General features: G+C 47.8%; 3 protein-coding genes across 9 annotated transcripts; all 3 read right to left on the bottom strand.

Annotated features, from left to right (window-relative positions):
* Window positions 1–1,602: 1,602 nt before the first annotated feature.
* LOC100845891 (UDP-glycosyltransferase 84A2) lies at window positions 1,603–3,365 on the bottom strand. Its single transcript, XM_003565898.4, has one exon. The coding sequence runs from the start codon at window positions 3,245–3,247 to the stop codon at window positions 1,817–1,819; it is 1,431 nt and encodes a 476-aa protein (XP_003565946.1). The 5' UTR covers window positions 3,248–3,365; the 3' UTR covers window positions 1,603–1,816.
* A 7,139-nt stretch (window positions 3,366–10,504) lies between these two features.
* LOC100845581 lies at window positions 10,505–11,525 on the bottom strand. Of its 5 annotated transcripts, none has more exons than XM_024458406.1 (2): window positions 10,898–11,525; window positions 10,505–10,835 (listed from the first exon to the last, which is right to left on the bottom strand). In XM_024458406.1, exons 1-2 carry the CDS (start codon window positions 11,242–11,244, stop codon window positions 10,679–10,681), a joined length of 504 nt encoding a protein of 167 aa, XP_024314174.1. In that variant the 5' UTR covers window positions 11,245–11,525; the 3' UTR covers window positions 10,505–10,678. The 5 variants fall into 5 exon arrangements, with proteins under 5 accessions (XP_024314174.1, XP_014754286.1, XP_024314173.1 ...); XM_014898800.2 differs by having other exon boundaries at window positions 10,505–10,841; window positions 10,898–11,524; XM_024458405.1 differs by having other exon boundaries at window positions 10,505–10,844; window positions 10,904–11,524.
* Window positions 11,526–15,777: 4,252 nt separating this feature from the next.
* LOC100845279 (65-kDa microtubule-associated protein 3) lies at window positions 15,778–20,304 on the bottom strand. 3 transcript variants are annotated; one of them, XM_024458364.1, is made up of 13 exons: window positions 20,020–20,304; window positions 19,808–19,902; window positions 19,514–19,720; window positions 18,317–18,565; window positions 18,012–18,221; window positions 17,779–17,934; window positions 17,538–17,697; window positions 17,286–17,437; window positions 17,107–17,194; window positions 16,960–17,033; window positions 16,794–16,868; window positions 16,482–16,698; window positions 15,778–16,391 (listed from the first exon to the last, which is right to left on the bottom strand). In XM_024458364.1, the coding sequence occupies exons 2-13, from the start codon at window positions 19,880–19,882 to the stop codon at window positions 16,009–16,011; spliced, it is 2,046 nt and encodes a 681-aa protein (XP_024314132.1). In that variant the 5' UTR covers window positions 19,883–19,902; window positions 20,020–20,304; the 3' UTR covers window positions 15,778–16,008. The 3 variants fall into 3 exon arrangements, with proteins under 3 accessions (XP_024314132.1, XP_010231054.1, XP_024314133.1); XM_010232752.3 differs by having other exon boundaries at window positions 15,778–16,397; window positions 20,020–20,303; XM_024458365.1 differs by having other exon boundaries at window positions 16,254–16,404; window positions 20,020–20,303.
* Between the last annotated feature and the right edge of the window lie 491 nt (window positions 20,305–20,795).

The following is a 20,795-nucleotide window of genomic DNA, read 5'->3' as shown; positions in this document are numbered from 1 at the left end:
AAATTAGGCGGCACTTTCGTTTTGTGACCTTGCTTGTCGTGAAATTAGAATCAAGAGACAATCAGACAAGTTTTTTTAGAGCCAACAATCAGACAAGTGCTATGGATTTCACGAAACTGCGTGAAATTGAGTAAAATGCAACCGATGTCCTTATTCTTTCGCGAAGGTGTCAAGTAGGTTCCTAATCTTTCAAAATGCACATTTGGGTCCTGATTGTTTGTTAAGTGGTTCACCTCAGGTCTCTCGGTTGTATGCGCAGCTCTGGCCACTTGACGTGGCTGACACGTTGGTTTTGGGTCCACACGTCAGGCGACGACGTGGCGTTGCGATCTTACAGAACCAACCCCCCCTCCCCCCCCCCCCCGTTTCCCCCCTCTCAGTTCCTCCGCAGGTGTCCCTGTCTCCACCGTCTCCGCCGTGTGAATCTCAGCCGCCTCCTCCGACCCCGCAGCGACGGCAACGAGCAGGAGGAAGAGAAAGGAGGGCGGGGAGGGAACGGTGGGCCAGGGCTGTCAGTGAGCGACCCTCCTCTATAGCACCGAGGAAGAAGAGGAGAACGTCAGCAGACCGTGAAAATGAGAGGGAGAAACGTGCGGGGGGTTCTGTAAGATGGCAACGCCACATCATCGCCTGACGTGTGGGCCCAAAGCCGACGTGTCAGCCACGTCATGCGACCAGAGCTGTGTATACAGCCGAGTGACCTGGGGTGAACCACTTAACAAACAATCAGGACCCAAATGTGCATTTTGAAAGATTAGAGACCTACTTGACACATTCGCGAAAGAATAGGGACTTCGGATGCATTTTACTCCATGAAATTTATGAACATCAGTCCATTTCTTTTGAAACGGTTTTGTTGCCAGGAATTGTACGTGCGCGCATGTGATCCACCTTAATTTGGATTGCTCTTTAAATGTAATCTACATCACCGACTAAAATTCAAGCAGCTCTTCTTATCTCGTACGCCCAACTAAATAGATAGTGACCATCAAGGCATCAACTGATTTACACTAGCTTCCCTCGTGCACCGTTGCGTCGCTTTATTTCCCTGAAGCACTCAACACCGTGGCCGTACAACTTAGTTGCCAGCGAATCAGCCATCAACATCTCTCACCATCAGGCCATCCTTTTTTTCATTTTTCTTCGACACTCGTACCGAAGTGAGTGTGGAAAACTCGTTGCTCATAGATGCGACAGCCGACTCTTTGTGCACCTTCAAACTGCCAACTTATATACATGCGTGGATGAATTATTCACCACCCAACTTAAACAAGAAGAATCTTCTTGTTTACTAGTTCTACATTGGTACGACAGATCTATGTAGTACAATGGATCATGATCTACAGTCAGGACAAGTAGGGGTCAAGCCCACTCTTTCCACCCAAAATCAGCCGGGGAGAGTCGGGATGGCCGATTTTCAAAGTTCAGTGGAATTTTACACCCGATTTCATAGTTCAGGTTTTCTTTTGAACTTCCTCGTGAGTTTTCAGGGTTTACTTCAAGTTTAAACTCTCGCATTTTTATTTTGACCAATTTGGCATTGCGTGTCTCGTGTCGAGACGTTTGGAAGTCCATCCTACCTCCACGGTAGCCAAGATCGTCTTTGTGAAGAAAATAAGGAGAAGCTAAGCATTTTGCAAATATTAACACGGAGAGAGACTGAGAGAGTAGCATAGAGTCGTCGTCCAATCTCTAGTTTCTTGCAATCCATGCCTAGTACTGAGTAGTAGTAATTTCTCAAGTTTTATGCAACCAGGCGTAGCAAACCAACGAACTGGCCGATCCCAGCGTTGGTTCATCCGCCTTCGCAACGAGATCACCCAACGGGCGATCGCAAGAAGTCAACAAAAGCCCTGAGGCTCTGGTCCGACGACCCTCCATGGGCCACAGCCGCCGCGGCCTCCTCCTTCCACGCCGCCGCCCTGTCCCTAATCGCCGCGGCATCCGGCCCACGGCCCATCACCGCCTCGACGCACGCGGCCAGCCCGTGGGCCGTGACGGGCGCTTGCAGCCGGACGCCGACCCGGAACTCCTCGGCGACGAACCTGGCGTTGGTGAACTGGTCCGACCACCACGGGTAGCACACCATCGGCACCCCCGCCGCCATTGCCTCGCACGCCGAGTTCCACCCGCAGTGCGTCACGAAGCACCCCACGGAAGCGTGGCGCAGCACGCGGCCCTGCGCGCACCACGGCACGATCTTGCAGCCATTGGAGTCCGAGGGAAGAAGAAGGTCATGGAGGTCGTCGCGCTCACGGACTACCCACAGGAACGGCCTGCCGGTGGTGGCAAGCCCCTCTGCCATGGCTGACATCTCGGCGCGGCCGATGTCGACCAGGCTGCCGAAGGCCACGTACACCACGGAGCAAGGCCGGTGCGCGTCCAGCCATGCCGTGATGCCGGCTTCGGCGTGGTCGTGGGCGTCGTCGGGTTCGAGGTCCAGGAGCGGGCCGATGGGCGTGACGGGCATGCCGGTGCGTGTCCGGAGCGCGTCGATGGCGGGGCGCTCCAGGGCGTAAAAGGTGATGACGAGCACCCACGGAGAAGAATCCGGCGGCGCCTCGCCCGGTATGCCGGTCTCCGTGAGCTGCGCCCTGAGCGCGTCGCCCCACGCGTTGTGGGCGTGCTCGGGGCGGACCATGAGGGGCAGCTCGTCCATGGACATCTTCGGGAGCCCCGGCAGCGCCACCTGCGCGTCCGGCTCGGCGGCGGTTGGGAAGACGCTGCTGGCATTGGAGTTGGAGTCGTTGTGGTTGTTGTAGAAGTGGTGGTAGAGCGATAGGACGGCGCAGGACTGCGTCCAGAGCGTGGCGCGGCGCGGGACGCCGAGGTCCGCGGCGACGTCGAGCGCCCACGGCACGAAGGTGGTGTTCACCACGCACGTCACCGGCCGCGGCTGCTGAAACCGCCGGACGAGGCCGGACAGCGCCGCGGGGCCTGCGCCCGTGACGTGGCGCAGCATGTCCTCGAGGGAGTCCAGGGCGCCGGTGGCGTCGAGGTCGAGGTAGTGGAAGCGGACGCCGTGGAGGCAGGCGCCGTGGGCGGGCATGGAGCGGAGGGCGCCGGCGTTGGGGAAGAAGAGGAACGTGGTGAAGGTGACGAGGAGGCCCCTGGACGCGAGGCGGCGGCCGAGGCGGAGGAGAGGGTTCACGTGGCCCTGCAGTGGGTACGCCACCAGGAGGACGTGAGGCGGCGGCGCCTGCACTGGCATTGCTGCCGCCGAAGGAGCTTGTTCTTGTTGGCTCATCACGACGTTTACGTCGCCGGCCCGCCGGGGTTTTCTGTCTTAGTGCGTGCAAAGATCGATCGTGCTATAGCTAGCCACCGTAGTATTTGCGCGCGTTTGTATGTTACGAACAACTTGATCTTGTTATATATAGCCGGTGGAGCGAAAATACAATCGTTTGTAGCGATGGATGGATCACTCTCTATTATTTTTATTTTCCTAAATGCTTAAAAGTGCTTATGCACTTATTGTGATTGTCGGGAGCGCACCGTCCTGCGCCGTCCGATTCACCCTGGGCGAGGTGCACCGTGCGATGAAGTCAAGACAGCCTCTGCTTCCACTCCTATGTCAGCGACTGCGGTTTTGCTTGGGAAATACATCGGACCATCTCTTCCCTGCTTTCTCCATTCTCCGCCGGTTTTTCGCCAAGGTCGTCGGTGAGTCTCTCGCGTGCGGACTCCTCGCGGTGTGGTTAAGGCGACTGGAGTGGCGATGGAGAGTGAGGGCAGCATGGAGCGGCTGTGTGGGAGCGCCAGAGCTAGGCGGCGCCGGGAGGAGGTGTCGAGTTCACTGTCGAGTGCGAGCTTCACCGAGGCTGCGGAGGCTTCTGCATGTCGCTGGGCGAGGTGGTGGGTGCTGCACTGAGAGGTTTCGCGTGTTGAATCGGGATGGCGGGCCGCATCGAGCACGGCCAACGGATCGAGCACGGCAGGCCGCATCGGGCACGGCCGACGGATTGGGCACACTGAGAGCATCGAGTTGTATCAAGGTTAGGTTAGATCCTTCTCACATCTTCCCCCAAACCCTCCAGATCTATCCTAGATTTCTCTATCGATTTTTTGGGCGGGTTCTAGGTTTGCCCCTGATTCGATTTCGTTTTCTGCTATGTATCGAGATTGTTGTTGTAAACTAAGAGCCGAAATGCAGATTAGGTCAAGCTATCCTTATGTTTTCAAATCAGACTGGTTAATTTGATGGAGATAAGCAATTTTGCATGTAAAATAGCTTGCAATTTTACCACTGTCATGGGGGATGCCGTGCAAGGTGTTCATCCAAATGTACCCTAATTATAGCTTCTGTTTGCAATCCTCTATGGAAAATGGATACCACCTAATTGTGCTGGTTCTAGGTTTAATCCCCAATTCGATTCGCCATGTGCCATTTCAGTTATACTAAAGCAACTGTGTTGAATTAGAAGTTGTACCAAATTAAGCTAAAATTAACTTCCTAAACTTTGTTGAATCATGAGTTGCTAGACTAAATTTATAGTTAGTTGTTTTTGGGCCACTCAACTATTATTGCTCCATATATAGACTAAAAGTCTGCCTAAACTCTGAAACTAGTTCTCTTTTTTCAGTTCTGTTATTTGGTTGTTATCGTCACTTGTGCTCGATTTTTGTTGCCTATGTATTAACTGCCTAGCCTGATGTTAGCCTAGACTGAATTATTTTTCCTTTCTGTATATTATGGCTCATCGTTTCTTATGCCCACTAGTGCAAAACCAGTTTTATTGTGATAGCTTTGTGCTCTGTCTCTGCCCTGTGTTGTTACAGCAGACGATATGCATGCCAACTTCTACAGTTTTACTTATTGCTTAGTCAGTGTTTTGTTCTATGTCTATCGAGGACATTTACCACCTACTTGTCCTCACTTCCAGCCCTGCTCTTCATGCCAGATGTTTTTTTCATCTCTTTGTTTGCTCCATCTTCTTTGCTCTTCCTTACGGACTACAAAACATAAATTTAATGGTTATGTCTCTTTCCCAATCTAGTCTTTTTCATGGATTTGGAAACTGATTAAACTTCCTGATTTCCTTTTTCCTTCTTTGGGAATATGTAGGACTTTAGAAGTCCTGTTTTTGGTGTTGACCAAAATATAGGTTACCTGGTTCTAGTATACATGAGTGGGAATCTGGTTATCACAGTGTTTTTGCTGAAAGAAAGAGACCCGTTTTTTCTGCAGGAGTGGGGTGCCATCCATGTCCAGCGAGACGACCTGACAGGGCTTCAGCGAGGGATGGTCAGCATGCAGCAGAGGCTGGAAGCGTGCATGGAGATGCAGGTGGAGCTGTAGAGATCGATCAAGCAAGAGGTTTATGCTGCTCTCAATCTGTGTATACAATCAAGGTCCATCTATTACTCTCCTTTGAGCCTCTATGGTAGTAGTTCCAATATAGCTCAGTGTGTCCGACAAAAGACTCTAAATTCTCGACTTAGGGACACTTGAAGACGATGATGGATCGCAATGGAAGCTAGCGAGGAAAGGAACCTGCTGCGTGTGCTGCGACAACCAAATCGACTCGCTTCTTTACAGGTTTTTGCTTCAACTTGCCAGCTATATCTAACTGTCTGCACTTGTCTGCCGACTTGGGTTCGGCACATCAGGGGGACGGATCGAGAGGTGCAGCGGATTAGGGGCGTGGTCGTCGGGGAAGTCGGCGGCGACAAGGGGTGAGTTTGCTTTTGAATAGACTAGGGTATTGTAAATTAAGAGCTGAAACACCTATTAGGATATGCATTCGAATCAGACTAGGGTGCGTTTTTTTTATGGATATGCATCTTTTGTATGTAAATTTAGCTTGTAGTGGGTATGCATTATTTTGCTTTCTTGAGTAAACAATTATGCTCAATTACTGAATAGGAGTTGTATGTTTTAAGTATGCAGTCTTTCCCATTTCATTTTTGTGTGAATACAAGTTGCCTGGACTAATCAACCTTGCTGAAGTAAAAGCAACTTATAGTCCGGAAACTAATACAAGGCTGATGATGTGTTGAGTTAGAAGTTTCTAGACTAAGTGCAGCAACCTTTTCACTTAATAAGTTGCTTTCTAATTAGTCAATTTTTTACTATAAATTGTATTCACAAGCCAACCTTTTTGAGAAGTAGCGCATGATTGATCAGCTTTTTTATTTTTCTGCCATTGTTTACTTAGACTGAAAGCAACTTATTCAAAGATTAGTTGCTTGACATAGCTTCTAGAGGTTGATATAGTTGCTATTTTATTTTTTTTTCTAATAATGACAATGTGCCCATAACACCCATAGTATATGCCTTTTTTTTTACGTATTTGCTTTTCCTAATGGCTATAAATAGTTGCTTGACATAGCTGCATAACGGTTGATATAGATGCTTTTCTTTTTTTTTCTTCTAATAAATGTGCCCACAACATAGTTGCCTTTTCTATATATAATTGCTTCATATAAATGCATAGTAGTCGATTTAGTTGTTTTTATTTCCAATACATGTGCCCATAACACCTATACTATATGCTTTTTTCCGATGTATTTGCTTTTCCTAATAGCTATAGATAGTTCCTTGACATAGCTACATAACGGTCGATATAGTTGATTTTTCCTTTTTTTTCTTCTAAATGTGCCCACGATGTAGTTGATCCATATAGATGTATAGTAGTCAATTTAGTTGCTTTTTTATCTAAGCAGTTTTTGCTAATGTGTATCCGAAATTGGCAGTACCCAACACTAACTTTTGCTTGCAGATTTTGCAAAATTTTACCTATGTGTTTTTTACATTACCCAACATTTTTATTTGCATACATAATCATACAGATATGTGGAAAAGATTCTTGCCTACGATTTTTTTTGTTGCATTCTTAACACTAAAGTAGTCCCTAGTCAATTATGGGTGCATTAGGTCTAATATTGTAACAATTTTCTGAGGATAAGTTGGCAACATTGATTTTTGCCTACACTTTTATGTTGCAAACATTTATCTATGGATTTATACTAAAGTTGCAAATGTGAAGGTCAAATTGTGAACTGTTCTGACCAGAGTTGCAAAGGCGCCTCTGTAATTTGCACTAACCAGCATAAATTGTTGCCCGCACTACATAGACTTTGCAAATATCTAGCTATGTTTTTGTACTATAAAGTTGTCCAGGGTTAATACAAAAGTTGTGAAATGTAAAGGTTAAATTGCTTACGTACATAACCAGATTTTGCAAAGGTGCCTCTTAAAATTTGCATGACTATATAGATTTTGAAAATTTGCATTTTTCAAAATGCTCGTGCTGTTAATGATAAGTTGCTTTTAATCTCTTTGAGCAACTTCTCCGACTTTACTCGCATTTTGCATGACTGATTTGGCAAATTCGGCCATGAGTCGCCTAGGTGTTCAGTTTTTGCAGATTCAGTATGTGCTTTGCATTTAGTTGCTGCACTAATGTTTTTTCCAATGACTGTTTTTAAGAGGTTGCTTTTAACTTGTGCTTCATGTATTTTGTAACAGCTACCATGAACATAATAGAGGATGAAGGAGCATGGGGAGTGGGAATCTAGTGCCTCGTCGCAGGAGGCGGCTTGTACAAAAGGATCTGATTCCAGTTGATCCAATTCCAGAAGTTCATGGTGAGAAGCGAAAGACTCTAGTAGGCTGTGTGTGTGCTGGCAAAAATATCGGGGGATCCAGCATGTGTGTGCTGTCAACTATTTTTTCGGGGGTAGTTTACAGGTTCAGTGTTTGTTTCCAATGGGTGGCTGAAAACTAAAAAAAAATCTACCTAGCAGGAGGCTTTGTACATTTTTTGGGAGATTCAGCATGTGTGTGCTGGCAACTATTTTTCTGGATGAAAACCACACTACTCCATGTATGCACCAGAGCTGCTGCTTGTTTAGGTTTTTGTAGTTGAAAGGTTCAGAGTTTGCTTTCAAATTGTTGCTGGAAACTAAAAGCTAAAAATGACCTGTACAGGTGATACTCCCTTTGTGCAGTTTTATCTTACACGACAGGTTCAGAGTTGCTTTTGAAGGGGCGCGTAGAGATAAACAAAAATTTTTCCTACGCGAACTCCCAAGATCTAGCCAAGGTAGAAGGCCACGAGGATTACCACTAGACGCGCAATTGCGGATTATCGATGCGGCGCCTTGATGCAGTGCAGTCCCTCGATCCGATCCAGCCGATCCAATCCCGCGATCGTCGAAGTGTTGAACGTACAGCACCTCTGCCGGTATCCACACGTGCGAGGAGGAGCTCCGGCGGCGGACTGCTAGGTCCGGTGCGACGGTCTTTTTTTTTTTCAAAAAGTCCAACAAACGCTAGCTTTCAATATATTAGCAGGGAGATATAAATTACAAGGCTGCCAAGGCAGCTAAGGAGAAGAGAGAGAGAAAAAAAAGAGAAAACAAATGCTGATTAAGCAAGTTCTAAGATTAGATCAGGACGGTTCCCGCAAAGTTTTGTCAGGGCTCTAGCGTCGGCGAAAGCCCAGGCCTGAGCCTCGTCCTTGATGAAAGTGATAGATCTGACGAAACGAGGATTCTTCGTCCCGGAAGATACTCTCGTTCCTCTCGCGCCATATGGAACTACAAACGAGAATGAAGAGCGAAGTCATGCCTTGGCGGTGCGCCCCGTCGGTCTCAAGCATCAAGCTCTCCCGGAAGCTGGGGACGGAGAACGTGAGGGATTGCAGAGCTGCCACCGCCCCCGACAGTTGGGCCACATCGCATCGGATCTGATCTTATCTGTCTGCACGCAGTTCGATCGACCTGTTACGTACTGTACCTGTACGTGTCGATTGGAATCTGTACTTGCGCGGTGACGTGACTCGTGCCATGTGGCCTGGTCGAGCTACCGACCGGGTGCACACCGTTCCTCTCAACTGTGCGTGGGTGCTGCCAGTGCCAAAGTGACAAGTCCGGTCACCTCTGTTGTCATCGCGAGCTGTTGTGTCGGCCACAGAAGCACAAGCGGTCTGCTCATAATAGGGGCCATTGGAGCTGTCTGCTGCTGGGTGGCAGGACGTTCAGACGACCTGCTTGCTGCTCGTGGTATGTTTGCTCGTGACCGAGCTATTTTTTTCTTTCCAGATAATGTTTGAGCTGTCGTCTCCCGCAGAGCCACACTCTTGCCACTAATTATCTTTTTTAGAAGATGGATTTTTTTCGAATTTTCGGCGTATGCATCTAAATGGGCTCATTGTGCAGAGACATCTCTGCGTCAATGGGCCAGAGACTACACTGACCGTAAGTAAACCCAGGCCGAAAGGCCGAAAACAGAAACGGTGGATCTCTCTCCCGGCTTGGAAGGCCACGCACGGCGCAACACACGGCCCGATCCACGCTCTTTTGGGCACCAAAACACCACTCTGCCTCGGTGCCACATGGAAAAGAGTCAGAAACGAACCGCGTTTGCTTGCCCAAACGGAACTAAAAGAAAGAAAACCGTGGACTTTGCGATTGCGGCAAGGCTGGACAGGAGATGAACGAAAGCGACTATAGATGGATAAACGGTGTGTATCTCAGTATCTGTGTTGGGCTAATTTCTTGCCGACAAGAATGCTTTTATTCGGCTCATGGAGCAATACTACGTTTTAGACATTCGTTTCCCGAGTAGAGTTTTCATCTTACGTGTTACGTGTACATACTAGCAGCACTTGATTTGCTTTTGCTTCTATTCGACGAGTACTTGTTAGACCATATTTCTTCTTCTTTCCCCTTCGCTTCCGTCGGTCAGTCAGTTTACTCTCACCTCTTTACCCTGTTTTCAGGGGCAACATCATAAATCTTGTCCACAAAGCAATGCAATACTCGATTACCTGTACCTGTTACAGAGGGAATTCGGCAGCGGCTGGTCTCTCTCTTTACTCCGTTCTACTGAGTACTGACTGCGATGTTTCCCGGTCTGAAGTTCTGAACAAAACAGCAACGGTCTAACCGATTTACCGGCTATTATGTGCTTTTCTTCCTAGCTAGGATAAGGTCATGCACTAATGCTAAGCTGTTTACTCAAGTTTTTTTCCCATGGTTTTTCTTGAAAGCCGTTTTTCAGATTAAGCTTGTTAGCCAAGGATCGGTAGTGCAGTACTATACTACTATACTTACCAAAATATCCATCCGTATCTAGGTTCTCTTTTGTATTGAAATGTTTGGGCAGCTATACTACGAGCACTGCAGTACTTAGCAAATCAAATGTTTTGGAACCATGGCCCTTTCTCATGCAAGAGAAATGTTTATTTTCAGCGGGTCACGAAAATTACCGAAACGAGGTGCAAAACTCTACTAGTGATTTCGAAAACATGTTCCTTTCTGAAACCTAGATTCTGGAAATATTCTTGACAATTGTCTTTAATGCAGTACCCAATAAAGAGAATTGATATTTGGTTCATAGAATCCATAAGATGATATTTTTCTTAAGGACCAGATTATTCTTATTTCTCAGACGAGAAGTGAAAAATGCGAAATCCTGTGTCCCATTTCTATGTGAATGTCCGCCATTTGAGAATCAAGTACTCCCTCCGTTCCTAAATTATTAGCTGAGTCCATAGATGAACAAATGGCAACCTGATCCATGTATATACTTGGATTTCTTATCCCAAAAAAATACACTGTACAGTTAATTCCCACACTCAGATATCACGTACCCTTTCCAACTTCCGTTGAACTTGACACCAAAATTTTTACAACAAACAACAATTTGTTTCAGCTAGCATATACAGTGTTATTTCAGGATCTGGAGATCAGGTGATTCTCCTCGTGTATGGTCTCGAGCGCGGGCCTCCTGGACCTGGTGCTGCTGAGCCGGTGCTTGAGCACCCCGATCTCCGCCGCCACGGCGTCGTCCACCATCTCGTCCAGCCGCGGCGCCCTGGGCGACGGCGACGGCGCCGCCTCCGCCTTCTTCACGGGCTCCGGCGGCGCCGCCGCCGCCGCCGCGACGAGGATGACGGCGGAGACCTTGGACGATCTTCGTCGGGCCTCGCGGGTGGCGGCGGCGGCCATGCGCGCCATGTCGTGCGCCGCGAGCGGCGTGCCGAGGCGCTTCATGGGAAACGTGGCGTAGACGGCTCCCATCTCGAGGTCCTCGTCGGCGGAGAGGGCCGCCAGGCGGGCGCCCACGCGCGCGGCCCGCGCGTCCGCCAGGAAGTGGCCAGGCGCGTCCAGCATCAGCTCCGCCGCCGTCGCCGGCAGCGGCACCTGGCGCACCCGCCCGTCTGGCAGGATCACCCGCGCCCCCTGCTTCCCCCCCGGCGCCTTCGCCAGCGTGCACGACAGGTAGTTCCCCATCCCCAAAAGAAGATCGATCGCTAGCTAGAAGCCAAATTGAACAGAGATCGCGTCGTCGGAAGCAAACAAGAAGAGAGAAGCTAAGCTGTTTGCTTGTTTGTTCGTTCGAGTGTTGGAAGAAGGCAGGTGCTTTGGTTTTGCGGCTTGCCGGTGACGCGGCGGGGGCTTTTATAAAGCGCGGCTCGCTCGCCTGGCCTCGGCGGGACGCGAGGCGCGCGAGCTTTGGAAACGCGTGTGGAGGAAGGTGACGGCGAAGGCAAGTCAAAGGGGGGCACAAAGTGCGGGGGGTTTCCCTCCGGGGGCCGGGACGAATGATGTGGTTTGGTCGTCGGGGTTAGCTAGGCTATGCGGTGATTTGCGCGTGCCGCGGCTTAATTGGGCCGGGTAGGCTGCGACAGGGAATTAAGATGCCGGAACTTTTATCCGTGGGTGTTTGGTCTAATTTTAGGCATCCGTTAAAGCCGGGCGAGCTTAACTGGCAACCTTTTCGTGGGTTGAGACGAGGAGGAACAGCGAAGACCTGGACGGTTTTTTTCCCTTCTTCTAAATCTGTCAGGGCATGTGTGTTGACATGAGTTTGGTTGGTATGACTAAGAACCTTCCCACATTCTTCTTCTGTCGTTGTTAAATCTAAGAGTAAATTTCACAAAATCACGGGTTTTGAGGCAAGCTTCTCATGGAGCACTGGTCTATGCTAATTTGTCCACAGAACCACAACTTTTGTGTTCAATTGTTTCAGTCCATCCAAAACACGGGTTTAAACTCGTTTGACACTATTTCTTACAGGTGGGGCCCGCACGTCAGGTGCCACGTTAGCTCAGAGAAGCAGCAGCTCCATCGCCGTCATCGTCGTCTTCCTCCACCACGCTCTCTTCTTCTTCAGCTCCATATCTCTACTCTGTCTCGGTAACTAATTACACCATTGTGGGGATCATGATTTGTAGTGCTGCGCATCAGGAGAACAGAGAGCGTGCCGTCCATGGCGAGGCTGAGGCACGGGCAGCGGGACTCAGGGTAGTTCCTCACGGAGGGGGGCAGCCCCTTCATGGAGACACGGCCGCCGCCGTCCTCCGGGTGGTAAGTGAAGAGGTAGTAGCACTGCGGCGTTACCGGGGTCTTTTTACGAAACAGCCGGTGCGCGGTGCTGTCTCCGACGGTGCCGGTGTGGCAGAAGGACCCGCCGGCGCCGAAACAGAAGCGCTCCGTGCGGGAGCTCCAATGGCGGGTGGGGAGCTTGCAGAAGGTGCCGGCGAGGAGGTTGCAGACGGTGAGGCGGATGGGGAGGGAGGGGCAGTGCCCCCCTAACGGCGGGCGGCAATTGGGGAGGAGGCGCACGAGGAGGAGGCCATGGCGGGAGGTGGCGAGCGGCGCCGCGCGGGAGAGGAACCTCGCGGGGACGAAGGCACTGATCTTGTGGCGGCAGCGGCAGGGGCCTAGTGGGGATCCTGGTATTGGGACGAACACCTTGGCGCCCTGGTCGCGGAGCCGCTCCATGATGAAGAAGCCGTGGGCCTGAGCTGACGTGGCACCTGACGTGCGGGCCCCACCTGTGAGAAATAGTGTCAAATGAGTTTAAACCCGTGTTTTGGGTGGACTGAGACAATTAGACACAAAAGTTGTGGTTCTGTGAACAAATTAGCATCTACCAGTGTTCCGCGAGAAGGCTGTCTCAAAACCTATGGTTCTATAAAATTTACTCTAAATCTAATCTAAAGGGATCATCTGTCGGTGCTAAATATGGCGATTTGAGTACCCGTATACGTGCAAGATGACACATTGACACGAGGAACATAGGGTGGTTGGGTTGATTACTCGAAATCTTAAACAAACCTGCGTGTCTCAGCCGTGAGGAGTAGTCAAGCGCTAGCTGCTTGTTTGATTTATGCTCTTTATGGACTGATGAGTGCGTGCGACTGAGCAAACTCAAGAGTCTGTCTTTGTTTTTGTTTTTATTTTATTATTGGGCACGTCGTTTTCCTAGGTTTGGTGCATCCATTCCAATCTGCGCTACCTAAAACGTGCTGGCTAGCTGTGGTTTGGTTGCCGCTTCACCAAATTTAGCCACTGGAAAGGGCCGCTGGGCCGCTAGTACATGGATGCTGTATGTGGCTGGCTGTGCGATCGATCGAGCTGCTGTGCGGCATATATAGATAGTGGTACACTAGTGCTGTGTGTGTGGTTTTTAGCTTCCTGGCCTTTTTTGGCGCGCAGCAACAGTTCTCCCTTGGAACATAACAATAGTGGTAATCCTTGTCGGGCTTGATTAAATATACCTATCGAGAGATGAACTGAAACTCGGGTTAACTTTCTCCATCTTCCGGACGGGAACTTTCAGCGGTGTGTGCACAAGTCCAAGTTCAGTGTCTCCAGACCCGTTAAACTATGCATACATGCATTATCATAATAAATAATTCATAAAACAAAGTCTTACCAAGTTTGAAAATTTAAATGCAATCTACACACTAAGTCATGTCTAAATACATTTAAATTTTGACAAACTTGAGTCATCTTTTATTGAACAGAGGGAGGACCACAATATACTGTACATTTGTATTTTATCACATCGGAAGAAAAGAAGACCCCTTCATCGGGAAAAAGGAAACTAAGGTCTGAACTAAACTGACAGAGACAGTCTCGTATGAAAAAAAAGAAGTCACTTGCGCAGACTAGGCCAAAACAAAGCAAAAAAAGGTGCCCGGCCCAGGCCGGCCGGTTGAATTGACCCAGCTGGGAAACAGGGGCGAAATTTAATCTTTCATATTTGGACGAGATCGATGGCGAGAAACTGCCGGGAATTAACCCGAGTGGCATGCACCGTCAGAATAATATATACTACAGTAGTTTGGATATATACCACCAGGCTGATCTGATCAGAATTCAGAACACGACGCCAGCTCTATGGCCGTGTGGACTTTGGAGGCTTGGAGTTCATCGGTCCAACACGTTGTTCTGCCACTTGTCACTCTGAAGTCTGAACGCACCGCCGCTCCTTCGGTTTACCGACTTGTGTACGCGTGGCGTAAGCCTAACCAGCTGGTGTCTGAAGTGACTTGATTGAGCCTTGAAGAGGGAACCGGCCGGGTGCTTTTCGACTCCTCGTAGTGTGGCCCGACGCCATTGGCACCGCGGGTTGGAGGGTTTAACTGGAAATGGTTGACTTATGGTTATTATACGTTTGTTAGTGGGAGTGTAGGTCAAAGTTAGTGGGGCGGCAATCAAGGCTAACACGTTGTGTGCCTGTGGCAGCTATACTGTTTACTTCCTGAGTGTGTGCCTCCTCGCCGACACCGTGACCAGGTCACAGGAATATATATGTTTCTTTCCTTTGATGATGTTGTGCTGGATCGATGTGATTCCAGCAAACTCCTGCTCCCTGCGTTTCAAATTAACTGAGGTGGATTTGTATAGAAATCTATAAAAATCTGCGTCAGTTAATTCGGGACGGAAAAAGTACTTGGAATGATACAGTAAAACGGTGTCTAGATTTTCGAAAATTCTCTCATCATCAGGATGCATTGCGTAAGTTGGAATGGTAATTCGAGCCAACCGAATCTAGTAGTTACTCGATATCCGTATCCGATTAATATTCATATCAAATTTTGCTGTGTAAATACAAAAAGCCGAAAACAGATGTCGACGCTACGCCATTTCTTCCTGTTCTTTTTTTCTCTCTTTTCATGGACCGAGCCATTGACACGCATATGCTACCTGTGGCTGTCCCTTCTTGGCCTCTACTCAAAACTTTCTGAACTACACTGACAGTCATAGAGACCAGTCTCACGACATGCTAAGATCAACCAACAGCATTAGAGCATCTCCAGCCCCCTCCCCCCCCCCCTCCCCCCCCCCCCCCCCCTCCCTAAAAAACGTCAAATAGGAGCATCGGCGCTGAAAACCCACCCAACGCACTCCGCTAAATTCAAAAATTTAGCCGGCGGCACCAGGCCACTCCCTACTCACAAGGAGGCTAGTGGGGGCGCCGGCTGAAGCTGAAAAACAGTGCAGGCCACCGCTGTCGGCGAGACAAACCAAATTTGAGAGGGGGGGGGCGATGTTTGGGGGGTGCGGCTGGGTGCCCGCTCCACCCCGAACGAATTGCTTGTGCCTACGCCCCCATATAGCCATGCGCCGGACGATTTATGAGGGAGACGAGTGGAGATGCTCTCCTTGGAGTTTGGTAAATGTATAGGTGCCGTCTGGCCAGGGAAACAGCACGAAGATTTTGCACACGTGGTACCGTGGTTCGTGTAGCCAGCAGGTGTCCTCACTGACTGGGAACCTGGTACTTTTCAACGCTGGTGACTTGACGCGATTGGCACCGTGTTTTGGAGAAGAAATGCGTTTTGGGGGTGAAATGGTTGACCAATAGTGATTCATAATCTACAAATGCAGGATAGGTCAACCTTTGGTGGTTACTGGTTTCTGCGTGCACCTGGCAATCAGGCAACAAGTTGCTTCAATAGTTTTGACGAGAAAACTACTGCTGCTAGCAATAATACATTTGACTAGTGAAGGTTTGTGTCGCACGCAGCGTGGATATATGGTTTAGTTCATTGGTCGATCTGGGGAAGAAGGTTCAGCAAATACTAGTATTAATTTTCATGTCAACCTTCACATCAGAAGGCAACGATGCAATTCCTTCACAAACTAATGGAAACATAAACTATGTCTCTGATTCAAACTGAAAAAAGGCAGGGCTCGTGCCAACCTTGGCAAGGCCAGCCAGGTTTCAGACTTTCAGCTACTCCTGGCATCAGTTGTCGGTCAAGCAGCTTGTGCGGCTAGATAGAAAGCAAGACGCCTCTCCTCAACCGAGTACTCCATGTCCTCAAGCAAAGTCAGCTCCGGTTTGTCATAGTCGAGACAGACATGAACATCTCTTGTGGTAGTTATAGCAGGCGTCGTTGCCATTTGCATAGGAGCGCTCACTATCATCGGCGTCTGGGGAGTTAGTGCTACCAATGTCTTGGGGGTCCGGTTCTTGTCTTCGTTGCCATTGGAGATAGGACGCATGGGAGTCGATGGGATACTATTCCCTAGTGTGATCTGAGCAAATGGTTTCCGAGGTGTTTCAGTCTCACCAAGAGTACTTGCTTTGAAAGACAACTTCTTGATTGGAAGACTGGCAACGTCTAAACCTCTACTACCTGTAACTGTTTTCTTTTTCATCAGAGATGGTGTTAGTTACAATGTCAAATTTAGAAGAATAGCATGAGCTATAGTTAAGTGAAACTTGCCAGGGGACGGAGTACTGGTGTCTTCAGTTTTCTTGGTTGCACGAACTGATTTCGGAGGTTGTATTGGAGTTCCACCAAGAGACAGCCTGCGGTTTGCACTACCTGTTGAGTTTGTGGTAACCTTCTTCTTCGCGCTGTTAGTCTTTGAAGGGCTTGGCTTTGATCCATAAAGCGTCTCCTGCTCAGCTTTGAATTGGTCCTGAAGTTTCTTCTGATCCTGCAATTACTTACTCATCAGATATCATCCACAGATGAAGCTATATAAACAGCAGGAAAGTGCAAAAAAATAAAAAATTAGCAGAATATCAATACCCTTTGCCTCTTCTTTGCGTGCTCCTTCTCTTCACGAACTGCCATATATTCTTCAAGCATTGACAAAAGTCGAACCTGCAAAGGTTGCACGGCATTAACTTTTGACAATATAGGAACAAGTAATGTGTACATGGACAAGTATGACAGCACAAATACAGAGACATACACCATCATAAGTGAATTCAGTACTCCTTTCTTTCTCCCAAGCTATGACTTTGTTTGTCAGAACGTCTACAATTCCTAGTTTATACAACAAAGCAGATCAGCCGCAGCAATTCCAGAACAACAAGCAGAGAAGTGTACAGTGCTTCACCTTGTATCTTGTTAACCAGAACACGGGCTTTTTCAGCTCTCTTAAGCATAATATGTGCGCCCCTTCCAGCATTATATCGGTTATCATCCTAACATAAAATGCAAATAGACAATTAGCAGCAGTTGATGTAGAAACTTTGTCAAATAAGCTTGGTTAAGTCATCATACGCGCAACCATACTTTGTTGTAGTCCTCTAACCAAGCTTCCTCCTGACACGCATTTAGCCACCTTTCAACTCGCTCAAGAATATCCTTCCTGCTAAAAGCATCTTCTTTAACTGTTGCGATGTACGCCTCAATTTGTTCAAGCAAAAGTGAGGGGTCAATAGCACCTGTAATGAAATAGCTAACGCATTCATTTGTCCCTGAATTTTGCAGCAAAGAAATTTACAGGAAAAAATATATTATTTCACCCTCTTCACCATAATATACCTGCTTCAATGGCCTCAATACTAAACTGAGTTACACAAAGTTCTTCGCCAACTAAATGTGCCCGTCGACGATGTTCTTCTAGCTCCGTTTGCTTCTTAAGAACCAACTCCTTCATTCTGCTTGCTTTCAGATGTTCCAGCCTCAACACCTCAGCTTCCACCTGCATCAAAGCATATCATCTCCACGAAGTCTACGAACATATATAGCTAGATAATTTTCTGCAAACAACTCATCGGCTCACATAATTCAGGAAGTCAATGGAAAGTATGTTGGCCTCTGTTATTTCAGGTTCGGTAGCAGCAATATTGCACGTTATATTTCGGAAGGCTTGCTGCTCTTCTATTGGTGTATCCATAAGATTCCATAGTTCTAGCATTGTAGACGAGAGATCTTGCAGCTGCCAGAGCTAACAGAGTTAATAGCTGGAAGCAGTTGCACAATGAAATTTCTAGATTGGAACTGTAAGATGGTAACCTTCTGCATTCTTTCGATTTTTAATTCACGTAGCCTCTTTATTGTCAACGCCAGCTTCTGTATTGTGGTGTTGCTTATGTTCCTAGGTACTTCGTCTTCATCCAGACTGGGGTGTACATCAGATAATGTTTGCTTGAAGTCAATACCAAGTACTTCACATAAAGAATGCAAAGAACTCAGGTATTCCATCACTTGCTTGAGCCGCTCACTCTGTGAGAAATTCGAAAAATAATAGAAACAAACAGCTAATGTGAGAAATAGAAAATGTATTCAGTAACGTACAAAGGGCACAATGCGTGAACAACCTTTTCCTTTTCTAGGGACTGTAGCTCTAGTCTTAACTCTTCTAACTTTCTGCAGGACAGATCAGATTGATCCACAGGTACTTTGAAAGGGACAAAATCTACAGGCCTTATGTTAGATGATATCTTTTTTATCTTCCCGACAACGTCGAGAATTTGGTTCCATCTTTCAACCTTTCTCTTCTTCATCACTTCCAAATATGGGATGATCGCATCCAGCTCCTCACGTAAGCCACATGCCTTCTGGTTAGGCTGAGGAAAAGATATAATGGAAAATACTCGTTATCCCCACAGGAAGCTTCAAGCCTTTGAAAAAAAAGCTAGATTGACAATGCACACAGAATGAACTCATTGCATACTACTTCCTCCGTTCCATAATTCTTGTCGAAATATTACATGTATCTAGACGCTTTTTAGCAATAGATACATCCATTATTGGGCAAATTTGAGACAAGAATTATGGAATGGAGGTAGTATTTGTCAAGCTGTTTTTTAGAAAATATTTCAGACGGTGTATCTTACAGTTAAATTGGTCTGAATTACGACTGGTACTTTGTTTGGATGGAATTGTAATGATATGAACCCGATAAAAATTAAATGAACGTTAGTTCTCATCTGCGAGGATTGGGTTGGAATCCCAGCTATTTCAAAGTTCAAACCCATCAAAAGGAAGCCAGAAGGTTTACTATCGACGTACCTGCATACATCTGTCTACACGAGTATCGATATTTTATTTTTCTGGTTTTGTGATAAGATTCACAGAAGTAACAAAAGCAGATGGCTGCTAGTGTTCCTAGTCGTTGCAGAAATTTTCAACGAAGCTAATCTGCCTTAGGTTGTGGAACTAAATGCCAGTCACCTTGTTGCTTGTAGACAATAGATATGTTTATCATTTTCCTGAGGTTCGGGGAGATCTTTATTGGTGAAGCCATAATATGATTACGATCCATTGAAAGGAGCTTAAAAATACAAGAGGATCATACAGCCGAATTTCAGAATGCATGTTCCTTCTAGCAGTATAGTTTACTTTTGCATCATAACATAATTACAACTGGATAACAGAGTTGTAAGAAACCAAAATTCCTTTCCACAGTCTACACTGTACACAATTAGCACAATATTTTTATCATATTAATACTGTACAATTTTTTCTCAGAAAATTGTGGCACTTGAAAATTAACTGTTGGAGCAGTGACAAACCTGCCTGACGTGAACAGCTGGCTCGCTCATCGCGGAGCAGATAGCGGCGAGCTCGGCTTCAGCTTCAGCGATGGCCTGTCGCAGCTGGGCTCGGCAGCGGTTGGCCTGGTCCACCTTACTCCTGTAGACCTCCAGGCACTCCTGCTCGAGCTCGAGCAGCATCCTGTCCCTCTCGGCATCCTTCTCCCCGACCTCGTCCCAGATGACCTGAGCCCAATCAAACACCAGAAATTACACCCGCGAATCGCATCATCAAAACCGTATCCATCGCAGGCAGCGAGGAGGATCGCGCACCTGGAGCTCGCGCATGAGGGCACCGCAGGGCGTCTCCATCTGAAGGAGCGGGTCCTTCGAATGGTGGCCGTTCATCCCGGCGAAGGCACCGCAGCCTGAAAAGGAGACCAAAATCGAGGGGAATTAGGGTTCGGCTGGATTTGGTGGTAGAAGCCGCGGCAAGGCCTGCTGCGGCTCCGGCTTCCCCTTCCGCTCGACGCGAGTTCACTCACCAGTGTGTGTGCGGCGACTTGGCGAGGCGGAGAGCGCGGGGCGGGGACGCGCGACGGTGGCGGTGGCGGGGATTTCGCCGGCGGAGGCGGCGCGATAGGCGGAATGGGAGAGAGGCCCGGATTGGTTTGAAATGGGGAGGGAGGCGATTTCGGGACACGGGGGTTAGTGTTTGCGTTTTGCCTTCCCTCGGAATTTCGGGGGCAGGGAGTGGGACCGGACCGGAGGAGGAAGATGATCGACGAGACGAAGAACCGTGAAGCCCCTCGCATGGAAGAGCAGTCTGTCCTTAAAGAAGGCCTTTCATTTCGAATTGGACGGTGGAGACAGGAAGCTGCGTTTGAGTTATCTCAGTTATCTCGAAGTAATATGGTCGGAAGGAGTATAATACTTCAATAGCTGATCGGACGATCTCACTAGCACGAATCTCAAAGCACGCTGTCCCTTACGACAACATTGGACACGTGAGAGACGTAGATTTTTTCGTGTGATTATCTCTATTCTATTGAGTTTATCATTGATTTAATAGTAATTGTTGGAAAAATTATAAATCACTTCTATAAATAGATTATCATATTTATTCATGTATTTATTATGACGACATATCCGTTGAAAACCACCTCTATGATGCAACCCGTCTAAACTCCATAAAAAAATTCTAAAAAAAAATACATATGTTAGAAAAGTGATGTTTTTATATGTGTAAACATTCAAGTTCAAACTCAATTGTGTTTGATAGTAGTGGAAACACGATAATAATAGAAATTTTTATACATGA

Source organism: Brachypodium distachyon, chromosome 2 (assembly GCF_000005505.3).
Source record: "Brachypodium distachyon strain Bd21 chromosome 2, Brachypodium_distachyon_v3.0, whole genome shotgun sequence".
Lineage (NCBI taxonomy): Eukaryota > Viridiplantae > Streptophyta > Magnoliopsida > Poales > Poaceae > Brachypodium > Brachypodium distachyon.
This window is presented reverse-complemented; position numbering and strand designations above follow the sequence as displayed.